Raw genomic sequence first — 24,854 nt, 5'->3', positions numbered from 1 at the left:
ATAACTTCGAAACAAAGTTATATATTTGACATTAGAGATATTTAAATTAATAACTTCGAAACAAAGTTATATAAAAGATTATGGAATGAATCAGAACACTATGAGTTGATTCTTAACACTTATAGTTATTGAAACAATATATTGTATCCATGTCATAAATGTTATGTTTTTACTTTATTTAACTTGAAAAATATGTATAAGTTCTTTTACATCAAGATTAGTCTATTTTTATAAAAAAAAAATATTATGCAAAATGAATTTAATTATGATTCATTCCTAAAATAAATAAGAGTAGTTTACATTGTCACTTAATTAGTTAGGTGAGAATTCTATTTATTATAAATGATTTTAAAACTAATAATGAAAAAACTTTTAGGTTAAGTCAATTATATAAATTAAAATATTAATTTTTAGTTATTTATCTAAAAGATTATTATTTAAAAATATTTTGTCTATTATTATAATTTCATAATCGTTAGGTAAGATAGTCCCAAAGTATGATAATATAAAGTCTTGTAATATAATGATAACACATTTTTGAGATTTGGAGTAATGTATTTTAACTATAGATTATTTGTATCTATTAAACATAATATTATTAAAACATCTCTAAATTAGATAATTGAAGTTTTATATGAATTAGGTTAGAGATAGAAGGCTTGCCTTTATTATCGAGTCTTATGTTAAAATGTAAATGGAATTGATTATTGTAGAAGATTATCCAAAAAAAAATATTTTCTATATTTTTCATTTAAAAAGGATTTTTTTTTTTTTTAAAAAAACTTTAAAGAGTTTGAGATAACTTTCACTCTTCGTATGACATTATGATCATTCAATCGACCATGATTTTCTTCGAAATAATGATTTGATAACTAAAAAGAAATTCATGTTGAAGTGACTCTATTTTCTTAAGTTGATATTTAAAAAAATATATATATATAACAGGGACTTTTGTATAATGAAATTAATATATTTAAAAATTGATAAGTATTATATATATATATAGTTATAATTAAATGAAAATGTTTTCAAACATGTATTAACCTATGGAAATAGATATCATGTATGTGTATTGATGAATTAATCTTTTATTAGACTGTAACTCTTAGTTTAATATTAATCTTAAAAACACACTCAAATGTTATACTTGTATAAATTTTTGATGCGGTCTTTTATAAATATTAAGTCACTCCTTTTATTAAAATTTGTGTTACCGAGAAGGTTATTTTAAGTCTACTAAATTAGCTGATTTAAAAAACACAAATAAATATTTAGATGTTTTATTATAAAATGTTTCTAAAATAAATTATCATAATGATGTTTATATCATATAAACCTAACGAGTTAAACCTAATATTATATATGTATATATTAATCTCAATATTAATGTTAAATTATCCTGAACTTTTGAAGATACACTTAAGTCATGCCAAATAAGGTATTTTGAAAAGAAATTTTATCAACAAATAGATTAGGTTGATTTGCACTACACACTTTTTAAGGAAGATGAAACTCACCTAGAAAAAATTAACAAAAGGGTCAAAAACATATTGCACTAGTTATACCGAAAGATAGTTAAATGATAAAAGCTAAACTAAAATAAATAAATAATAAGATATAAGAAAATATTATATCAAAAAAAAATTTAGAGTATATTTAATAATTATAAGTGAGTACTATAAATAGATTATCTACGATAAATAGAGTAATTTTTATCTGATAACTAAATAAATTGATTCTAACTTTATTATCGTAACTCTTACAAGTACACCCACTTATCTGAAAACAATCCTAAGCCGAGAGTTGATCATGACTCACAGAAAAAGTAAAAACTCATACTCAATATCCAGTAGTCTAAAACCTGATCAAACCCAATTTTATGGATGTTGTAGCCAAAAGCCCAAAATAACAGTTACGTAGGTAAGGCCACATATATTTAAATATATTTTTTTTAACACACCCATCAATTAAAATTTATTAATAATTATGAAACTAACATGCTTATTAAACAAAAAATAGGGTAAAAAAAAAGTTATTAAGCCAACAATGTATTTAATAAACCTTTTACTTGGAGAGAAGTTGCGAGGAAAATAAAATAAAATAAAAATGGGAGGAATGAGTTCTCCGAAAAAAACAAGCAGTGGGTGGTAAAAGGGTTTGGGGAGTTTGATTCTCTGTTTTCGAGTGCAGCCATGGCTTTATCCCTACCAACCCATTGTTCTCCCTCCCTCGTCCCTCTTCCACCATCCACCAAACCCACTTTCCCCACCCTCCGCCGCTTCAACCACCGTGTTTGCGTGGCCGCTGCCTCCACTCCCCTCCTCCAAGTCAATGACCTTAGAGCCAAGATCGTCGAGTCCAACGTCGAGATTCTCCACGGCGTTAACCTCACCGTTAACCAAGGAGAGGTCCACGCCATCATGGGAAAAAACGGTTCTGGCAAAAGCACTTTCGCCAAGGTTGCTCATCTACCCTACCCTCTTTCATTCAATTGAAAAAAAAGGATTTTTTAGTGTTGAAATGTGATGATGCTAATTGAACAATGTGTAGGTTCTGGTGGGGCACCCGGATTATGAAGTTACTGGAGGCAGTGTTGCATTCAAAGGGGAGAATTTGCTTGAAATGGAACCCGAAGAAAGGTCTCTTTCGGGCCTCTTCATGAGTTTCCAATCCCCTGTTGAGATTCCTGGTGTTTCCAACGATGAGTTTCTTGTCATGGCCTACAATGCTCGTAGGAAAAAGCTTGGTCTACCTGAGCTTGGTCCACTAGAGGTACTGTAAAAGATGAAGTACATAAGTTGATTTTAACTTTAAGTCATTTAATTTGAGTGTTTGTGAAGAAGTTTATCGGAATAGTACTCTGTGTTTGTCATATGTTGTTATGGGGTTGGTTGTTGATATTACATGTTATGTTTGTGATTGTTTTGCGGTGCAGTGTTTTTCTTACTTGATGGAGAAGCTTCAGCTTGTTAATATGAAGCCTGATTTTCTCAATAGGAATGTGAATGAAGGGTTTAGTGGCGGTGAACGCAAGCGCAATGAAATCTTGCAGCTTGCGGTTTTGGGGGCGGATTTGGCTATTTTGGATGAGATTGACTCCGGGTTGGATGTTGATGCGCTCAGGGATGTTGCCAATGCTGTTAATCGGATTCTCACCCCACAAAATTCTTTGTTGATGATAACTCATTATAGACGGATTCTGGATCTTTTGAATCCTACACATGTCCATGTTATGGTAACTTATAGACTTACTAATCATCTTCATTGTCATTGCAAGTTTTGGAGTTGGAATACGTGTTATGCATGGGTTTTCACTTTTCGTTATTGGAATCGTGATGCTAGTTCTATCACATTATTTTTCCCTTTTTATTGGGACACTGGCATTGTAAACAATCCCAGGATAGCGGATGAAACTGAATAATTTACAATATAGGGCTTACTGGGATAATGACTAGTTTGAAATATTTTATACAGTTTATATAAATGCAAATGATCAAATATTAGAAGGTACTAAAGTATCTAGACATGCTCGTTATTAAGCTATAGGTTTTAGCTTTTAAGAAAACCTTGAGTAAAATAGTAACGAAGAATGCTGTGAGAGTGCTTTAGTGTTGTGCACGACTCATATCTATGGGTGGGTAGATGTTGGAGCGATTATAAATAACCCTATTTCTAATCAACAGTTGAAAGACAACTGCTTTGTTTCCAAGGACATAGGAACATTGCTGAATCTTGTTATATTATTATCTTTGTGTGTGTGCTAGCCTATTCTACTGTTTTAGATTCCGGTTGCTACTGCTACAATTAGTTTGGGTCTGTGGGTGATTGATGACAATAGAACATGAGACTTAGACTATAGAGTCAATGAACGGAGAACATGGACTGATGGAACAAAGGGAACTAGAGAAAACAGAAAAAGGAACTCAGTTGTGTGACAATAACACTGAAAACAGAGATGGATAAGAATATGAGAACAATGAAAACTAGAGAAATGTGGAACTAAGAGTGAGAACTAGATGTCAAATAAGCTTCATCTTGGGTTGCCTGAAAGTCGCCAGAGGATCAAAAAGAAGTTGTGAAGTAGTCACGACATGAGAGAGGAGGGAGGAGTTAAGTGAATCATGGTAATCATGAACTTTAAAAGGAATTTCTGTAAGCTGAAATCCCTTTTTTACCTAAAATTACCTCCTCCACAAATGACCCTTTAATGTTAATTTTGGTGAGCAATCTCAGGATTTTGGACAGCTTCAGCATAACTTTGCTATACCATTGCTACAGAAAGTGCAATTCTATGGTAGTGCATATAGCCTCTAGGAGCCGTTATAGCATGCTACTAACTCTTGACACTTTAGAAAAATATTTTGTTAAGTAGTTGTCATCTTTGGTATTTTGGTAGTTAAGAGCATGTCGTTAAATATTTGATTTATATCTTGTTTAAGTTTGCAAGTTAATAGATATTTACTTGCCTTCTGATAGAATATTGTTTATCTTTCTTAGAAAGCAGTTTTAGACCATGTATGAGAAACTGAATGTGTATATATGTATTATGTCTATGCTGTAAGCTGTGTGTGAAATAATATGAATGGATTTTTTTTTTCTCAAAAAAATCAGGACAAAGGGAAAATTGCAAGAACAGGTGACTTATCAATGGTAGAAGCTATTGAGGCAGAGGGATATGAAACTGTCTCCACTTTACCATAATACAGCATGTATCGGTATTTTATCTGACTTCAGTATGAATTTCCTGATCTTGTTTCAGTTTAAATTCTTTTTCATGTTATAATATTTGCACAGAGTATCCCTTGCAAGAGCATAGTGGGGAATTGACAGTATATAATGTGAAATAAAGAAAATTTTCTTACCGATTGTAGTGAGAGACATAATAAGGTGTACTGATTTGGGCGGTTCATAAATGTATTTTGTTTTCATGTTAATTTGAAACATTTCTTCATTCTGGTTTGATTTGGTTATTTCTCCATACTTAGATTACGTACTGAATGGGTTGGCATTCTGTAAACTCATCTAATAGCCTTTCTCCTGCAAGGATGAGTTTGGGAAATTTGTTTGTTTCATTGATGGAAGTAATTGAATACTACCTCGTCCTCCCATATAAGAAAAACTAACATATAGTTCATCAAGACCAATAAAAGTAGTAAAGTTGATTAAGCCTAATTATTAATGCCATACATTTAACTTCTATTTCATAAATTGTTTAAGGGATGGTTGTATTTAATGTCACTAATTTAACTAGTGATAATTTTTCAACCAATGAGCATGCCTTGTATTGTTAAAAGTTCAATAAATGTATTTACTTTCATGATTTAGCATTTTGATGGCAATGTTAGAAATAGGGAGGCTTTTAGCAATAATCTTTTATTTCTGAATACTTAATAAATTTAAATTGTTACAGATATGCTTTTCCCGGTAGTAAAATCCTGGAAGATAAGAAAATCTTTAAATGTTGAATCTCAGTGCATCTACATTAGTCTCACATTTCATCAGTACTGTACTTGTAAGGATCAGAAAAATATTTTCAACGCAGATGTGATGCACTACCAGGTAAAATCCATTCACGTTCAGTTTTGAAAGGTCTCTTCCAAATGCTGAGCACTTCAACTCGTTTATTTGATCATAATCATTTTCAAACCCTCAAGTTTTTTTAAATATTGTTTCGTAATATGGACTTATAAAATTTGTTTAATATTTATTATTTAATGATCACTGATATGGGTAAAATATGTTTGAATTGACGGTAAGATAAATCATGAAACTTTGTCATTGATTGACCTTATCAAGCAACTTAGTTACTATGATGTTTGGCAGAGTCATTTGTCATAGAAAGATTGTTATTAAGCCGCGTAATACTATTACTGTGTTTCAGTTGGGCTTAATTGTACATTTTATCATGCAACTATTATTATTTCGTAAATTTTTACCATTGAAGTCTTTTTTTGCACATTTCTTTCTCCATCTGATTTTTTAACTTCTACACATTTTACCACTGTATTGGTAACAAAATGATGCTTTCTTTACAAAAATTGGTATAGAAAGTAAAATTCCCAGAATAATAATATTTGAGCAGTAAAATATACAAGTCTTTCAATTAACATGACATTCTCGATAAACTTTCTTAAAATAGCTGTGTTTGTGTTGCAGATATGTATGAAGTGTTATAGTGAAACAGTTGCAGTAATGTTTTGATTGCTCCTTTCCATCTTTCTGGGATCCTTTTTAAAAACGAGGAAGTAGAGTGTCTGAAGCTCATGTTGGCTTTGGTATAGAAATATCGAAATTATTGAATAGAGGTTTTGAAATTTTTGTTTTGAATTGTTAAATGCCTTCTTAAGGATCACACAGCCAAATGTTGCTGCTAATGCAGCAAGGATTGTAATGTATGTCAATCAACGTTGATATTAGCACATTTTAGTTTCGGTATTTGCAGTTTAGCTGTTTTTTTTTTTTTGTTTTTTTGTTGGTGGGCATATTAAAGAACTTGAAGTTATTGCATTTGGAATCATGTTCATCTGTATTCGTGATGAAATATATGTATAAGAAGACAGGGACGACTGTTAACGAAACTTTGTTTAGTTATCACATTTTGGACTGAGACAAGGATATTTGGTAGTGTAATGAAAATGTTCAAGATAAAGTAAGAAAGAAAGAGAATGTTTCAAAATTTTAAACGGGTGTAATTGTGCAAAAAATTGGGCATAATATAGGAAAAAACTGAGTGAAACACAATTAAAGTTTTTGAAGAGTTTTACAAAGATCGTATAATAAAGAATGGATGGAGAACAAAAGATATAAAAAGATTGTCAAAAAGGGACAGAAAACAAGAGATTTGAATCAAATCAAATGTTTAAAGGTGGAAAAGGGAATGTTTGACTCGCATTTTTATATTATTTTGTTAATGATGTAGTTTTGATTAGGACTCTAGGGAACATGATTTTTGGAGGAAAACTTTGGAAATAAACGATTCGATTATGTTGGGGTAAAATACAGTATATGTGTTGTAGTCTTAAAAAGAACCAATGTGAATGTGATGTTAAACTGAAAAAAAGGAGAAAATGAAAATGTCATACTAATTTTAAGTTTAAGTATCAAGTATGAATACTAGAAAAAAAAGGAGAAAATTAATGAGATGTGATAAATAGGATATAAACAAGGTTATTAAAATGGTATGATAGATGTTGGTTTTAGAGGGAGAAAATAAAGAAATGGAATGTAAAGATGGATGTGTGAACATACAAGAGAAGGAGATGTTGGTGAGATATGGAGAAAAAATTATTAAAACAATTCAAACATGAATAAGGTAAGGTACAGTCGTGAGAAAAATAGATTACAAAGTTTAAAGATAGTATAAGTAGTCAACAAGGATTTTATGATAAATGATCGTCGATGAAACTTTGATCTTTTGACTGACTTAAATCCTTTCTTATAGCTGAAATTGCAATAAATGCGTGAAATAAGTTTGTTTCTTAATTTAACTAATGTAAAAAAGAGAGTAATGTGACTGATAAATATTTTTAAACTAATGATATAAATGTGATGAGAAATAATTCACTGTTGTATTTAATATATTTATGTTACAAACTTCTTTCTTTCTTTTTGAGTTATTTCCCCTTACCAACATTAAGTATAACTAGATTCAGATATCTTGAATAAGATAACAAGTTTAAACTTTATAAACGGAAAGAACACAGTTAAAAAAAATATTTATGGACAATCATATTATTAAATGAAGATTAATCAACAAAATCAATGGGTATTTTATACTAATTTATTGTAAAAAAATGACTTCATGGTTTTCTCATCATTTTCGAATTTGTACATTTTGTCATATTTAAATTTCTTTTTCCCCAAATTCTCACTCATTTGTTTATATCTTTTCCTTTAACCATCATGATGTGTTTTTCCACTTTTATTTCAATGATCTTTCATTCTCACTCATGTACATTATTTCCCGCCACTCATTTAAACAAATTTTATTCACTAATTTTGTAGCTTGTTTGCATAACATTCTCACTCATTTTTATTATATTCTCATTCATTTGAATTTCTCGTCTGCATATTTCTTGTGTTGTAATCATTTAAATGAATTATTCTAATAACTACAGAGGCATGAGAAATGTAAATCAATAGACTGAGTCATGCCTTTAATAAATGTTATTTGTGGGAAAATATGAATACTATACATTAAATATAAAAATTATTTCTGAGGTAAAATACTAATAATAACACCATATCGCGATCAAAAAACACGAAAGTAAGGTAGGTAACTCATTAGCTCAATTTTTAGGAACTTTAAAGCAAAGAAAACAGTACTTAAACTCGCATGTTGTTTTTACTTAATAAATGGCCTGAAACTCTGTAATCCTCTCATAATACAAATTATTTTCAACCAGTACGACATTATTAATCTGTAAGGTACAAAGACAAAATTGATTTCTCAAACGAGAAGAGCAGAAACATCAAGAAGCAAGAAAAAGGGGTGACCTTGTAGAAACCGAGTGGGACTACGCACCAAAAAACTGGAGCTACCTAGTTTTTTTATATAAAAAAATCTAAAGCTATACATGTGTCCAACAAGATTGCTTGTATAAGGGAAAAAGGAGGGTAAGAGGGAGGATACAAGAAACATGGACTTTGACGTGTGCTAAGCCTTGGCCAAACTGTTTGTATTTGTAGTCAATCTAAAAACTAGGAAGCAATTGAATCTTTGATCAAGATAAATCCACCCGGGCGTCAACAGGTAGTTTCTTGATTTCAATTCCAACATACGAATGCAATTAAACAAATGTAAGCAAACTTATCGCCAAGGACCATGTTGACCTGAAAGAGAGACCCCAATAAATATCTTATGGGCACAGTACAATGAAAACATCTGGGACAACCCCAAATAAAAAAAGGGGGGAAAACACTATAAAATAAATTACATTCCAGCCATTTTAAGTTGTCATATGACACAAATTTTGTTTGACGATCTAGACTTGCATGCTTGTCTTGGTAATTGATAGTATTTCTTTTGAATAATTCAAAAAGGGAGAGGGAATTTAGGCGGCCTGAGTTAGGTACATCCTACACCACCAATTTGCACAAAGAATGTGCAAATTTGAATTCAACTATGCATCAGCAAGATGTTGGCACATACTCGTGTATGAACACAATACGGCAGCAAGCTTCACAGGTGTGAAACTAAACTAGCTTTGGATTATCTAATGATGGGTGGAATGATGAGATTTGAGGGCATGAAGTTTTATGAAATGAATTACCATACTGGGTATTTTATAATGCAACAGAACAAAAATCAGAAGAGCGTTGGGCATATATATGATATATCCTCAATTTTCAAGCAGATAACCAAAAATCTAAACTAAGTGAAACAACAAACTATAACAGCCAGAATAATCATATCATGTCATGTAATTTATTAGAATTACTTTAACTCTTACTGGTTCCTTGCGCTTTCAGTGGATGAACTCTGTCCAGGTAGGGAGCAATTATGATATCTAACTTCACTAACCACAGGCCAAGGGCAGATGATGTATGGGGCATAGATGCAAAAGATGCAATGATTTCTTCAACCACACCATCTGGAAATTTGCATTGAAACAACCAGCCCTTATTGATGGCACCAACAAAATCATCAAGAACCTATAAAATTAAAAATTCATAACATAGATTTAAGTCAATTTAAGAGCAATAGAATGTCAGACACTCCAGAAATTCTATCAAACATAAAGTCAAAACAATAACCTTTAAAAGCTCTACTAAAGTTGAGGTGCGTCTGAGTCGTTTCACCCATAGTTTATGTGCAGATTTCCTCCAAGCACCAACGAGGGCATCTTCAGGCATAACAGACTGTACAAACAGTGGGGTGAGAGTAATGGAAAAGATAATTAATCTTCAAAATGTCCACGTGCTTAAAAGAAACTTGTATAAATGTCATGTTTTCAATACAGAACATCAGAAAGTAGTTGGACAGGCAGATAAAAAGATAGGGCAACACATTTGAAATCAATTTACTATCATTATCATGCTTATCTAGAATTAGAAGTAACATAAGTAAATTTTTTTCTAGAATTGGAACATTCCTATTCAAAACAAAACCAAGTAGCACAAAGAATGAAGTATCAATTTTCCCGCACAAAGCCCAACCAATTGCATTGAATTTGTGCCTTAAAAGATCCAATGTAACAAAACAAGACATCAATGCCAGTAAGCATCAAATGATCAAAATTGAAGCAAATGAATGACGACTTACCTCGATAGCATAAACTGCAGCTTTCAGAGATTGAATCTGTGATGGCAGCACTTTATGATTAGGAAATGCATCACTGTCTTCTTTCTCCCTGCATGTGGCTACGTGGATTGCATATCTTTCTTCTAGGTCAAAATCAAGCTCAAATGTCATATGGCAAATTCTACAGTGTCTCTCGTCTCTCCAGTATAGATCATGACAACTCTTACATCTGGCAAGAGAGTCCATATAAGACCTTCTACCATATTTTACAACATTGAGATCCGAATAAAAAAAATTCCAAATCCAAGAATCGTATTCTTGAACACGGATCCATTTTTTAATTTGATCCTCTACTTTCTTTCCAGCCTCAATTACCACAGCCCCAGCTGAAGGCAAAGAGTCTTTAGCAGTCTCAGTCATGTTCAGGTTGTCTACATCAGATGCAGGAGAATAACTGTCATCTGTGACCATATCCAGTTCAGATTGATCAGAATGAGACATAGAACCCATTCCAGTACTATTAACATTAATCTTTGCCATAGTTCTGCATAGTGATGTTTGTCTCCTTTCCAATGATTCAATAAGAAGAGCCTCCCGTTTTCCTCTGTCGTCCAGAACTGACATCAAAGCACACAACGCCTGCATAGATACAGATTAACCAAATACAAATGAGTAACACTAAAATAGTAATGCAAACAATAGACACACGAGGACTACAAGACAAATGCATGTTTGGTTGTTTACTTTTCCATGTTTCCAATAAGTGTAACTAAAATATATTTTCTTACACATAAGAAATCCAAAGAAATTCACCTCCATAGTATCAATAACCTCCCAGTGACCATCTTCAGAAGATTCAAAATATATCCTCCGGTGACCAGGATCATCTACGTTACATGGGCCCAAGAAAAGCCAATATCTATTGTACCGACGATCTGATCCCAAAAACACCGATTGAACGGGATGTGAAATAGATGAATCTTTTCCCTTTTGGAAATAAGCTTCAAAACTGTGGAATCTTGAAAATAATGATGAGGAGTCTACAGTACAGGGATCAGAATTCAAGTGTACTTTATGGTTCAAAAGTGGCCCAGGTTTCTTTACTGCTGATCTCTTTATTTTAGCTCCAGACCCTCGTAATTGGATGCTAGAATTGCAATCAGCTGTGACTTTAGACAAATCCTGTACAAAACAGATCATTCACGATACAACTTAACATGCTAACATCACTTCACAAAACATCTTAGAGGATGGTTGGGAGTTGGGAGGGGATGCAAGAAGAATGGAGACAATCCAAAGCCTGTAACTTCAATTTCATCAATTTAAAATCCCAGTTTAATTTAAAGGGAGGTGGAGATTATTCAATGACAACCTTTGCCTAGAAGTTAATTATTTACCTTCATCCTAATGCTGGATCCAGAGGAAACAAGATCAGTTAAAGCTGCCAATGCATTCAACTTTTCTTCAATGTTTAAGTTTGAATATTCACTCTCCATGAGTCCTAATAACCACGCTTCTTCCGGACGACTCTCGTCAATTTCAGTGTATATTTTCAACATATTATTTTTATGACTGTTTACACTCTTCAATTTTCTTATACTGGAATCTATTGAATCATTTTCAAAATCATCAGCACTGCTGCATGTATCAGTGTCATTAAGTTCATCGTCAACACTACCAGAATCCTCTGTATCTGAATGAGATTCATCACTGTCCTTCATAACTGTGCTCATACGCAGTCGGTAAGCAGTTGATGAAATCTTCTCAAATAAAGTAATATCACTTGAAAGCGTAGAACAAATTAAAGACTCAAGCTCCTCTGTAGTGCTCGCAAGGTTTAATTCAACATTCTATATGATATCAAAAATACAGTTGAAATTCATCAGTAATATAGACAAAGAATATAATTTTTAAAAAATGAATCAGAAAACAACAGTTAGTTGCCTGCATTGACTTCGCCAGCTCAACCACTTTGCATCCAGTGTTTCCTCTCTCTGACAAGATATTAAACAACTCACTCTTCAAGGTGCCAGGGCATAGACCATAGTTTACAAGAAGATTCAATTCCTACAAAACAAAAATGTAAGACTACACCTTAAAACCAAAACATTCAGTACTGAAAACTTGGACTAACATCCAAGAAAAGCTTATTGACTGACTCAAAAACCCTAAAAAATAAATAGGTGGCAATAGATCTTTTACTGATATAGTATATATTTTACACTGTCGATGGATCAGAATTAAATCGAGCGAAATACAGTAATCCGGAAAACAGAAATTGGGATTATGCGCATGAAAAAGGTAATGTTTATTAAATAACAAAATTCACTGGACATTCAGGACTCCCCTTAGCCACAATGATAATTCACCAACTAACTCCTCTCAACTCCTCATAGCAACATGCCTTATTTATTCTAACTATCTCAATTTAACTAACCGTCTAAGGCTCTGTATTTACAGACTTAATCCAAGCTATATCAATTGAAACTACTATAATTTCATCTTAGATGCCAAAATCAGTGGTTTAGATATTTGAGAATCAAGTAGAATTTATTGGAATTGGAAACCTGAGAGTATGTCTGACCCAACTTATTTTTAAATTAAAAGTTACTTTTAAGTTAATATTGAAAATTACAACTTAAAAAATCAAGCACCTTTTATGCTACAATAAAAAGTTGTTCGGTAATTTATTTTTAAAATGTTAATTCATCTAAAACATGTTACTTGTCAAGTGAAAAAACATATTTATAGAATAAAAATATTATACAAAATTAATTTAATTTACACAAAAATATCTTAACAATAAAAATAAATAAAATAATAAAAGTACAAGTACTTTAAATTTTTAATTTCTATACATGTAAAAATTCATATTTTGTTTAAGAAACATAGAAATAATCAGTATTCACAAGAGTGAAATAAAATAAAAAATCATTGTACAAACGATTTATAAGTGAACAAAAAGTTACAATTTAGAAAATAAATTAAATAAAAATATGCAAGTCATGGAATTATAAGGGCCTTGGTGCAGAAAAGATCCGCAGCCAATCACAAGTTGTTTGAGGGAGCTTTTTCCAAAGGCTACTGTTTTAATATCTATATTGTAAAATAAGCACCTTAATGAAAAACTTGTACATAAAATTCTTTTGGCCCAACTTCTCTTAAGGAGAAAAAACGTTAAGAAATAAGTTGGTCAAACACACTCAAAAGTACATGCTTAACAACTTCATCACAACAGTTTAGTAGTTCATGAATCTGATGAAATTGAATCTTTTCAGCAAAGGTTTACTGCTAATACTGCCATGGAGTGGATAGTAATTAGTAAATCATAGAAGACGATGCTATTTTATTTTTGGAGGGAAGGGGCAAGGATATTCTCCCTCTCTTAGGAACTTGAAGTTGAGGGTGGCAGAAAGACAGGCATTTCTGAAACCTAATTTTTCCATGGCTAAGTGAACACCATGAATGTATAGCCTTCATCTACAATATATGTGATCTAAGCTAAATATTATTTTACCTCAAAAGTCTGTCTAAGAAGACAATATGCAAGAAAACAGATGTTGTTCACCATTTAGGATGTGTTATAGTATGGCAATATAAAAAAATATACAATAATAATCAAAAGCCTCTCAAATATCTTATTTATGTAAAAAAAACACTAATATAAAGCATAAACATATTCAAGTCGGATCAGATGTAGAATAGGTATATTTGGACTTTGGAATACCTTGTTAAGGACATCTCTGCGTAAGGAGCCTTTCTTCGAACCAAATCCAGAAGCAACCAGCACTTGACGAAGTATTTCAATCCAAGTAAGAGAATTTAGAGATCTTCTCCAGAAGTCCAGGGAGTATTCCTCACTTTCAACCTGCCAAATCATTATGAAAGTAAACACGTAATGAACTTGTACAACACCTAAAGTATTATAAAACAATAAGTCATTCTATATTAAATATTATAAAACAATAAGTACTTAATAATCCATGAACTCCCAAAATGAGGTAAGGAAAATAAGCAACTCACCGAGTGAAGTAATGCAAGAAAGTTACAAGATTTATTTGAATGAGGTGAAAAACCATTAGTAAGCTCTACTTCAATGTCAGATAAAAGAAGTGTGAGAAGGGCCACATGAATCTTGCCAAGTAACATTGAGTCCTGGAAAACACATGCAGTAAAAAGAGATACTTTGGATGTTAAAATTACAATCAAACAATAAAAATTGGAAATACTTCCAAAGTATAAGCATGGGTCACAGATGGCTTATAACCTTGTCATGAAAAGCTTGAACAAGCTCGTCAAGAGTGAAGGGACAAATCTCAACAATTATAGCATATGTATAAATGAAATGGAAAACCTGCCAAAATAAAGTTAGTTCTATGTCAATTTAAAGTTATTTCTCGTAAAAAAAAAAGAATTAAAATGAAGCTATATGGTAACTTCAGTACACCTTAACAATGATTAGCTAATCAAAGAAAAAACTTTTTGTCACAAAAAATAAATCCAGCAGGCTGTAACTAATAAATCCAAAAAATCAGTAATAGTTCATCCAAATTTAAACAAAAACCCATAAAGATCTGTCTGACAAATAAAGTACTAGAATCAGGAAGAATTTCCTTCACTTTCACATTATATAACCTATCATGTCCATCACATGTTTAAATTCCAGAACCATAAACAAAGTATGTAGAGAAGAAAGAATGTTGAGCTTCAAGACTTAGGTAGGTTCTGTTAAAAACAATAATGGTAGGAGGGATTCAAAAGAGAACTAGTCATGGTCTCATACAGTAAAGAAGCAAGTACAATAACAGGAGGCAAGCCTCTTCCCATGGCTGGTTTGGTGCTCCGCAGAATAAAAAATTCCATTTTCAGTGGCTGCTGAAAAACACACCATGTGATCCTAGAAGTAGAATTCCTCGTCCCCCCTCCTTTCCGACCAACAGCCTTACAATGTTTTTAAGTGTTCTACATGTTTTGATCATGTTGGTGTCTGAAAACAGTTTTATTCCACCTAAAGCACCTCTCATATCTTTCACAGACAGGGTGCAACAGAGGTGTAGGGAACTGAGTTTTGAATTCTCTCAAAACACTCTCCAAAATTTCCTTGTGTCTCTATACCATCAAATTACTAACAGATCATGGCTTATCGGATTTCATGTGATTAGTGATTGCACACCTTTTTATCCATGATGCAAAGGAACTTTCAAAGGAGGCAAAAAATGATATTGTGACAGGAAGGTTGAGCTACGACAGAAACACTCACAAGGAGAATCACATAGAAAGCACGTCAATGCTGAGTAAATTTGCTTGAAAAAGTTACTATATAATTATTGATATAAAGTGCTACATCTTTCCATTTACTTTTACGACAATCTTGATTAAATTTTTACATTTTTCTGGCATGGCAACAATGTGTGCTATTTAAGTAGTAAAAATGCATGTTATAGAAGAGAAACTTTAGTGGATGAGTGTAGAAACACATCTGCACAGAAAGTACCATTAATAATACATGTGCAATAACATAAGCATATAGTCACAACTGATTGATTGTATGCACCTTAAATAATTTCTTCACAATTTCTGGTGAGGAGTCCCAAGGTTGCAAATGGATAGGTTTCTTCATCTTGACGGTATCTGGAGGAAACTTCACTAGTGCATCTGTATCATGCCACATGCATTTAATGAATGGAATTAATAAGAATCAGAACATTCTAGCTTCATAACATCATTACTCATTTGAATATAACAAGGAATGCTGGTCAAATTTTGTTCCTCCACATTACCTTTACTCAGTGAGCAGGCAAGCATGCCACTGGCCGCAAGATGATTAGAACACCTAGACAGATTGGTTCCTTCTTGTAACTCCCTCAGCTCTAGCTCTTCATCATCAATTAACATTGAAACGCGATCAACTCCCTCTTCAGATATTGAATTATCCAGAGCTAGTCCACAGTTTTCGTTTGGTGACTGATTCTGAGTCACATATAGGTTCAATTCCCCCTGCCAGATAAGAAAAACAAAAAACTTGCCAAACCATTCAACAGTAAACACAAATTCACATTCAACTTTTTGGTTACCACTCTTCTTTGCATGGAAGTCTTCCTCTTATCCTGTGATTTATTTCTCTTATTCTGTGTTTTATTTTTTGGCATTACCTGTTCAGAAAAAAAAATCCAGACCTACTATTATAAACCAGAACTAACAAGCTCACTCATGTTTTGTATAGGAAGAAGAGAAAGCGTGCATAATATTATGGGTTCAGATAGCTTACATTCCTGTTAACTGTTTTCCGTGACCTGTTGTTCTCATGGATCAGTTTCTGACCTATAGAATTTGAAAGTAAAGGAACTTCTTGGCCATCGGCACCAAAACCAATTGGAACGTCTCCGGCATCAGGATTTGTTGCCCTCCAAACTGTCATCAGACCTTTGCCAATACCATGCTTCTTCACAGGTGCTTTCATATTACAATCAGCGAGACTTCGAATTGCATTCTTGGAACCCTGACCAAAAAGGACTTGGGATAAATGCAAAGGAGTGTCAACAGAAACATCACAAATCTTTCTTGGAATACTAAAAGTTACCTTCTTCCTTTTTGAAGATCCTTGGTCCTCTTGACAAGCAGAAGTGAAGTATTTGGGTCCTAATCAATCAAAGAGGAAATGGAAACAAGGCTCGTTATAAAAGCTATAATAGGAGGTAGGTGCAAAAGGCTAAATAGAATTAAATGTATACTTAGAATAATAACAGAAATGGCTAAACGGGAAGAAACAATGTATACTCGCTAAGTACAAGTGCACAACGGAATGAATTAAAAAATAGGGAAGCCCATTTTTGCGACTCGATATTGAATTGAGGCCAAACAATTTATTTTCTTCTGTCAGAAAGAAAAATGTTTGAGAACATTTGGTATGATTAATAATCAAACCAAAATAAATATTTTATTTAACTTCATATTTCCTATGAATACATGTATAAATACGATGCTTAACTAACGACTATTATTTACTCCCTTCCGTGTTCATTCCAATCAAAGAAAGGGATGGTGTTTATTTGGAAATCAAAATTAATTCATGTAATTCAAAGTTCTTTACTGAAAGAATCATATTCCAATTTCCATCTATACCCCATTGTTCTTCAAAAATTTAGTAAAATATCCACGCATTCATGTATCGCAATATACAGTATTTAACAACACAAAAATCCACTGAATCTGATCACCAAAAAGGCACTCCCTTATACTCCCATCTAACATCATCGTTACACGACTACCAGATACAATAAAAAAAACAGAGGATTAAGCGCTCGGCGCACAGTAGAATAACTATAAATCATTCAAAACGCACCATAAGGAAGAAAGTCAAACTCCTGACCAAGCGGAGGACCATCCTTCCGTAACACTCTGTTCACGATGTAATCGGCTGTGAACAGCTCCTGAAGACCTTTACGCTTTTGTTTTTTCTTAACGTTCCGCGTCACAGCCATGTCATGTTTTGAAGCAGAAGAACAGTTTCTAGCAGCAGCAGCAACTCGCGATAATACTTTTCCACCGCCACGTGTGCGAAATTCGTCGCGCGAGCAAGTACACGGCGGCACTACCACTCCATTTCCACCATTATCCCTCCGCGTATCATGGCCTTCCATTACCCTCAGTGCTCGGTGCTTCTCATCTGCACCACACAAAAATGGAAGAAACTCGAATCAGAGTTCAGAAATGACGCTGAAATGCACTGCGAACCGAATTTGCGGAGAAGATGCAATTCTTTATTGCTGCGATCAAATGCTCGTATTCGTTGAATTCGGTTACGACGGTTGAAATCAGTGTTATGGCAGTGTTTGAAGAAAGTATGGAGAGAGAAAAAAATTGAAGGAAAAGAAGATTGAGGCGATAACGGTACCGCGATTGGAGCTTGACCACTATGCGTATATGAAATGAAAGAGAGGATAGGAAGTGAGTTGAAGAAGTGAAAGAAGAAGCAGAGTGAGGATAATATGACAGGAGAAGTAGGGTTTTGGGTTTTATGGAAGAAGAGAAATATCTCTAAGTTTAGCCAAACAACCCCTTCGCAACGAGGGTTTTACATTCTACACCCCCATAAAACTCGACTGCCATCTGAAAATCCATTTTTACCTATTTTACATACATTATTTAAAAAAAAAAAAAGTAAACATATTTATATTTTATCTTAATTAATTTTAAACATAATTAGTTTATTTTAAATACATCTTTTAATTTTTGAAATAAATAATTTATTTAATAGAACAAATATTTGTTCATTATAAATAATATTAAAAAAAGTAAACATTTTGAAATGATAATAATATGTTATATATTAGTAATAAAAAATGTGTGTACAATATCATTTAAAAATATAAAACCTAAGTTTTGGTGTTTATCCCGTGTAGTATGTGGCTTTCGTCCTATGTTGGAGTGCCTTTTTTCACAAGTCCACAGTCGATCATGCACTGCAAAATGTCAACAATTTTTTTAAATATATCATGCATTCATTCAACGAGTGCATTGGTACTTGAAAACTAAAAACAAAAAAACATGGTAACATAATAATGGAAACAACTCACCGCACAATCATGCTCATGTTGTGGCGACAGTCGTGTCTGACCATCATAAGGACTATATGCTTGACAACACGGCAATACATATGGTCAATCTTTGTCTGTCTGAGGAAGTATGTAGAGATGTGACACTGATGTAAACTAATGCATGTATCCTATTGCACATGTTGTGGTTGTGAAGCCAGTGTCGCACCACTAACAAGATGGTCGACAAAGTGCAACAATCGATCATCAACAATAGCAAATACACCTCCATAGAAAGTGGGGAAGATTGAGAAATCATCTACTCATACCCAAACCAATGCAACACATGCTTTAGCAAACAACGTTATGAGCACATTCTGAACCAAATATATATTGATAACATGATTATCACCTTAAATGGTCAATTAGGTCGATGATCATTATAAGGAATCCAAAGCACTACAGCATGGGTAAGATCATTGATCTGCTCGTGCATAACGTCCATTTTACATTTATGGTTTTTGAGGACGTAATGACACGCTCGAGGAAGAAACTACTAGTATGTGGGAGTGATATATCTTATGTCCATCATTGGGAAGTGTCCGTATATCCACACATTTACCACTTTGAACTAGATATTATAAATATATTTAATTGGAAAAAAACCTAAATTATTCAAATTATGTGTATTATTTACATGTAATGGTAATGGTGTGACGTAACCTCCTAATTATTTTGATGTGCAAAGTAAGCATTTCCTAGCCAATCGTACATGTGGGTTAAGTGCGGTATCTCCTTGAGCATACCCACCACAAAATCCTAAATTGCATAATAACGACAAGTATGACATGTTAACTAATGTCACACTTTTATTAGCAAAATTTGTGCACTCAACCAGATGTAACAAATAAGATTGAGCTACAAACTCCATTTGTGGTGTAAGATGAACTCCTTGTGCACCTCGTGTAATCAGTCTGGTTGGACGTGAACACTACAACACTGTCTCAACTTTATCGCAACGTCACCAAAATCTACCACAAGAAGTTCAATCAACAATGACGACATTAATGTGAAATCTAATGTCACATACATAGGGAGATGGAGAAATGTGGACACATCATCCATAATGATGGTCATCTCGCAAATAGGGAGGTAAAAATTGTTGGTGTTGCATTCTCTTTACAAAGACTAATATGAAATCTTTATCAGTGCTCTCGTAATTAAGTTTGCACAGTGACAACAATTCGATCTTAAACACTATGACCTCAATTTGGGGATGGAGAATCTCAAACTTACTGAGTTTGGGTCCGTGAAATACCAACTTTAGTTATCCTCGATCCTCGCTTTTCCATAGTCTACTCACCATGTGGTTGGCGTAACTCTGCAACAACGAGATATCAGTAAGTCCCCCCGAAAATCCTACTCCAATTTCCTCATCAATGGGAAGGGTGAAAACTTATTCCCTATCTGTTCTACATCTTGACATCGTCGGTCTCTATCTAGCTTGCGCTTGACATTATGATTCAACTTTAGTCTCAATCATATATTTGGTGATAACAGTATCAAACAAACAATCACTATTTTTTAAAAAAATGAACAGTACACTCCAATTTGTACAATCTCGAATGTATTTATGAATTCGAAAACTAGATTGCAAAGAGAACCACAAAGAACAAATATACACCTTAAAAACTTACCTCTTCAACACCAATGCAATGATGATGTTATGGTAGCCTCTCCCACTCATAAATGGAGGAAGGAAATCCTCAAAGGATGCAATGGTATAAGCAATATAAGCAATGATATTTTTGTCTTTTCACAACAAGTATAAGGTTGTAGTTGAGTTTTATGGGGATGTAAGTCTCTCCCGACCATTACTTTTTTTTATGTCTAGAAAAATATAATATAACATAGGAAGAAGTAATGCAACATATGATTTTTCCTATAGCATATGCTAAACAAATGAGTTAAAATAAAATATTATATTTAAGCCAAACAATTTTTTGCTGTGAATACAAGACAATAACTTTGAAAAATATGTCGAATGCATTGTTGTCTTTAATTATGTTAAAAATTGAAATATCAATTTCTACTAGTAAATACAATAAATTTTTCAATGAAAATAATGATTTCATAATAGTTATTCAACCGAATTTGTCCATTACTGAGTTTGAGAGTCATTTTAGAATCTCACTTAGAGAAAAATATTTTGATTATTATTTATTAAGTTAACTTTAAGTCAATTTAAATACTAAAAACCTGCTATATGTGAAATTTTAATGTCTATAATTTCATATTGATATTTTTTATATATTTATTGTCTAAACATTATACACACTTAAAATGATGTTGCTTTATAATAACATCTATAACCTCTGTGTGGGCTTATCTTGTTTTCTTCAAATACGATCCATGGAGATACTATTATTAATTGATCAAAACTTTGTATTATTTGTTATATGAATTATCTTGATATAATTAGGTGAGTTGATAAAAAAAAGTTATTGATTAAAAATTTAATATTCATTTATTATATTATTTACGTATTGGCAAAATAATCCTTCAATATTATTGGAGTCTATAAATCTTGTAAGTGTGCATTTCATTAACAAATATAAATGATAAAGAGAAAATGTATACTTAAACTTGATTGGAGAAGATCATGTTCATGTCCCTTGGTAAATAATGACAAAAAAAACTTTAATTGTATTATCAAGGTAGCGAACATAATGCAAAAGATCCTAGTGAATATTTAATTAAACGATCTAACATTATAATTTTTTATAATCTACTCGTGAAGATATCCACTATAATTCAATTACATTCTTTAACATATATACACTATGATTAAAATGATTTTTAAATTATCTTAATTATTTAAAATATTAAATTATTCATTATAATTAAAATGTCAAAATTGTGAGAATAATCTACAAGGAATAACTCATGTTCAATTACAACCTTTTGCAGAAACTCGTTTTATTAACAATAGCAATATTAGTAATTAAAGTTAACTAGAGAAAATATATAAAACCAAATAACCATTACCAACATATTATATACTTCATAATTAATTATAATTTTTAAAAGTACTTCATAAACAAATAAAAAATTAATAAAAATTAATTTTGGAGTGCTAATCATGTTAGTTTTACTGATAAAAGAAATTAATCTCTTAATATTTTGCTGATTAAATTTTGAAGTGCAAATCATGTTAGGTTTTTATTTTTTTAAAGAAAAAAACTCACGTGTGTCTTCCGATTAAGGACATCCAATTTAGGACAATTAATTCCTACGCCCAATCAACTTTTTAAATTTTAAATTGACCTTTGTTCTAGAATTGAAAATTGAAAATTAAAAAAATATATTATAGAAAAAAATCTAGAATAAATTTTGTGTGTTTCAGCTATAAAATTTCGGAATAGAAGTAAAAAATAAAAAAATCATTAGAAAAAAACAATTAAAAAATGCAAAAAAAAATATTTATGAAAAAACGTTCCAGAAAAACAAATTTTTTTTTTTTTTTTTTGAGTCAATGATAAAATCATGTACAAATTTGTTGGATGCTTGAACCAACAGTCCAAATGTAAAAAGTAGTATTATATTACCTCAAAATTATCTTACAAATATTTTATTATTTATAAATTCATAAATAAAAAGTAAAGACAGTACAAAATATATTTAACACTTCTGCAAATATAGAGCGATTATTAAAATATTCAAAATTGTTTTCATATAATATAATAGTAAAAGCATTTTCACATTAAAGGACGCAACCCTTGTCGTTTAAGAGTAAAACGACAAGTGTGCCAGCGATACCACAGGGCCACTATAATTAGGGTTTATGGTGTCCCCCAAATAGACCAATTTGGAGGGAGAAAAACCAAGAGAACGAAAGAGAGAGAAAGGGGAATTTAGTTTCAATGGCATCAAGGATTTCTCTGAAGGCGAAGGGGAAGAGTTCGAAGGGATCGAAGGCACAAGAAGATCGATCCGTGAGCGAGTCTCTGAAGGAGTGGACAACATGGACGATGCGAAAAGCAAAGGTCATCACTCATTACGGTTTCATCCCTCTGGTCATCATCATCGGTATGAACTCTGACCCTAAGCCTGCACTTTCGCAGCTTTTCAGCCCCGTCTGATCCACCTCTCCGATTCTTCCACCATCAACGCGACGTCGTTTCTTTTTTTCTTTTATTTTTCTTAACCCGTCTTTCATGTTTGTAACTTCATGGATTGGTTTTAGAGTGGATTAGTTTGTTTTGTTCGAGACAATTTTCGAAGACGCAGTAGTAAATAACGGCCTTTTATTACGATTACAATGTTACAATGTTCAAACATCGTGCCTGTGTTTTAGTTTGTTTTTATCTACCAATGATTGCGTTTTCTGATAGTTGTTTGATGCTTGATCAATAGAATGTGAACTTGGGTTGTTTTGTTTTTTTGGTTGAACTGGTATGTGGCTTCTAGAGTATCGTGTTTTGTGGTTGGTTGAGCAAGAAATTACCGTGTCCGTATCTTTACGATCTTTGCTGTATTGGATTTGGCAATCATGTTTGCTGATATTTGGTGTGCAAAATCGATCCTTATATCTTCGATTTTATGGTTTTCACTAAAAAAAAGTAGTGATTACTCAATATTTTTTGAGCACTTGACTTTATTTTTTGTAGCAAAACAAGTCTTATCAAACAAAAATCTCTGATTCAATTTACACATTTCAAGTGAGTGTGTATTAACCCAATTTTGTTCGTAAACAGTGTTCGGAATTTAACCATCTTTATGCTTTAGAAACACAGACGTGCTTAATTGTATAGGCATAAAATTCTAGCTATGCAGTTGCAGTTTATCTATACCAATTTTATTGATCAACCAACCAGGCTAGGATAACTATATTTGCACATTAAAATATGATATTTCATGGTTATGGGCATGGTTTTTAACTCAATTGAAATTGAATGTTTTTTTTTTCTAACGCAATGTTTTAGCATGTTGTTCAAGCCAGGGTCTCCAAGACTCTGCAAATGTCAACAGCTATTGCACCAACACGCCGAGAAAATGTTAAAAGATTAACTTGTGTTTAGAATTAAGCATTATTAAGTTTGGCAACTTCTCAAGCAATACAGTATATAGTGAATAGGCTCAATTTTTCTACCCGCTAAATATTATAACAAGTAATTTAATATGCTCAATTTGTATATGAAATTCATATTCAGATTTAGGTAAACTTATGAGGGGAGAAAAAAATATATTTTTGGGCCTAGAAGATATCCAGTTTATGCATGACGACTATAAATGGGCTATTTCTTCTTCCAATGTGAAATTTTATTAGCATTTCTATACAGAAAGGAGACCTTTTAGATATTACGGAATAAAACTTTTATTATTGGGGTGTAAAAGTTTTTTTTTTTCTACTAAATTTTGAGCCTAATTAAAGATGGTATGAGGGTCTAATGTGTTTACAGTTGGTTAAATAGGTTATCATTACAAAATTAATAATTGGGATTGTGATCTGATTGCTTCTTCCTGCACCTCCATATATGTTTTTCTCCCACCTCCATAGATTTTTTATATTTCAAAAATGTCCCTCAGATTTATTTTTTTTTAACTTGTAATTAGCTTTCAGATGAAATAATCTAGAAACCTTTTTTCATATGTATGATTAATTTTTGGATTACATAATTTTGAAGTCTAAAATAGCTTATGGATTATGTAATCCATAAATTTTTTTTTTAAATGCATGTCCAGATTATATAATATGAAAGCTACTCTCAAATCTATACTTTCGGATTATCTAATTCAGAATATAATTTTTTAAAAATATATTTTGGATTACATAATCATTAAGTTATTTCTAAATTTAAGATTAATTTTTAGATTATATAATTCAAAATATGGATGACACAAGAAGGATAAAAATATATTTTCATGACAAAAGAATGTATATGGAGGTGCAAACATATGGAGGTGCAAGAAAGTAGAAAAGGTGTTGTGATCTTGGCAATTGCTTCCTACAACATATCACTGCACCAAATTCCAGTAAAAAAGACAAAAATCTCTTAATGTATTATTCTTTTAAT

The 24,854-nt window shown here is 32.2% G+C and overlaps 3 protein-coding genes across 5 annotated transcripts; 2 read left to right on the top strand and 1 right to left on the bottom strand.

Moving 5' to 3' along the window:
• Positions 1 to 2,086: 2,086 nt before the first annotated feature.
• LOC137812780 (ABC transporter I family member 6, chloroplastic) lies at positions 2,087 to 6,435 on the top strand. 3 transcript variants are annotated; one of them, XR_011081282.1, is made up of 6 exons: positions 2,087 to 2,459; positions 2,551 to 2,772; positions 2,936 to 3,235; positions 4,612 to 4,715; positions 5,411 to 5,559; positions 6,157 to 6,435. XR_011081282.1 is itself a non-coding variant. In XM_068614977.1 (5 exons), the coding sequence occupies exons 1-4, from the start codon at positions 2,193 to 2,195 to the stop codon at positions 4,699 to 4,701; spliced, it is 879 nt and encodes a 292-aa protein (XP_068471078.1). In that variant the 5' UTR covers positions 2,087 to 2,192; the 3' UTR covers positions 4,702 to 4,715; positions 6,157 to 6,435. The 3 variants fall into 3 exon arrangements, 2 of the variants coding, with proteins under 2 accessions (XP_068471078.1, XP_068471077.1); XM_068614977.1 differs by lacking the exon at positions 5,411 to 5,559; XM_068614976.1 differs by lacking the exons at positions 5,411 to 5,559; positions 6,157 to 6,435 and having other exon boundaries at positions 4,612 to 4,960.
• A 1,890-nt stretch (positions 6,436 to 8,325) lies between these two features.
• On the bottom strand, positions 8,326 to 18,310 carry LOC137812777 (homeobox-DDT domain protein RLT3). Its single transcript, XM_068614973.1, has 17 exons — positions 18,138 to 18,310; positions 17,586 to 17,909; positions 16,824 to 16,882; positions 16,512 to 16,742; positions 16,318 to 16,395; positions 16,024 to 16,240; positions 15,798 to 15,898; positions 14,511 to 14,597; positions 14,267 to 14,398; positions 13,971 to 14,111; positions 12,188 to 12,310; positions 11,641 to 12,093; positions 11,057 to 11,425; positions 10,265 to 10,882; positions 9,757 to 9,861; positions 9,453 to 9,654; positions 8,326 to 8,832 (listed from the first exon to the last, which is right to left on the bottom strand). Exons 2-17 carry the CDS (start codon positions 17,881 to 17,883, stop codon positions 8,810 to 8,812), a joined length of 3,237 nt encoding a protein of 1,078 aa, XP_068471074.1. The 5' UTR covers positions 17,884 to 17,909; positions 18,138 to 18,310; the 3' UTR covers positions 8,326 to 8,809.
• Positions 18,311 to 22,615: 4,305 nt separating this feature from the next.
• On the top strand, positions 22,616 to 23,103 carry LOC137812769 (mitochondrial import receptor subunit TOM7-1). The gene has a single exon (XM_068614964.1). It carries the CDS (start codon positions 22,701 to 22,703, stop codon positions 22,917 to 22,919), a length of 219 nt encoding a protein of 72 aa, XP_068471065.1. The 5' UTR covers positions 22,616 to 22,700; the 3' UTR covers positions 22,920 to 23,103.
• Positions 23,104 to 24,854: the final 1,751 nt, after the last annotated feature.

This window comes from Phaseolus vulgaris, chromosome 2, assembly GCF_000499845.2.
Source record: "Phaseolus vulgaris cultivar G19833 chromosome 2, P. vulgaris v2.0, whole genome shotgun sequence".
Taxonomy (NCBI): Eukaryota; Viridiplantae; Streptophyta; class Magnoliopsida; order Fabales; family Fabaceae; genus Phaseolus; species Phaseolus vulgaris.
This window is presented reverse-complemented; position numbering and strand designations above follow the sequence as displayed.

Bases quoted from the DNA above. Each gene is read 5' to 3' on its own strand.
- LOC137812780 (XM_068614977.1), top strand. From the start codon at position 2,193: ATGGCTTTATCCCTACCAACCCATTGTTCTCCCTCCCTCGTCCCTCTT. The intron at 2,460-2,550 runs GTTGCTCATCTA...AACAATGTGTAG, and splicing joins GCAAAAGCACTTTCGCCAAG to GTTCTGGTGGGGCACCCGGA. The intron at 2,773-2,935 runs GTACTGTAAAAG...TTTGCGGTGCAG, and splicing joins CTGAGCTTGGTCCACTAGAG to TGTTTTTCTTACTTGATGGA.
- LOC137812777 (XM_068614973.1), bottom strand. From the start codon at position 17,883: ATGGAAGGCCATGATACGCGGAGGGATAATGGTGGAAATGGAGTGGTA. The intron at 16,396-16,511 runs GTAAGCTATCTG...TTTTCTGAACAG, and splicing joins GGAAAACAGTTAACAGGAAT to GTAATGCCAAAAAATAAAAC. The intron at 14,112-14,266 runs GTGAGTTGCTTA...ATGATTTGGCAG, and splicing joins TTCTTGCATTACTTCACTCG to GTTGAAAGTGAGGAATACTC.
- LOC137812769 (XM_068614964.1), top strand. From the start codon at position 22,701: ATGGCATCAAGGATTTCTCTGAAGGCGAAGGGGAAGAGTTCGAAGGGA.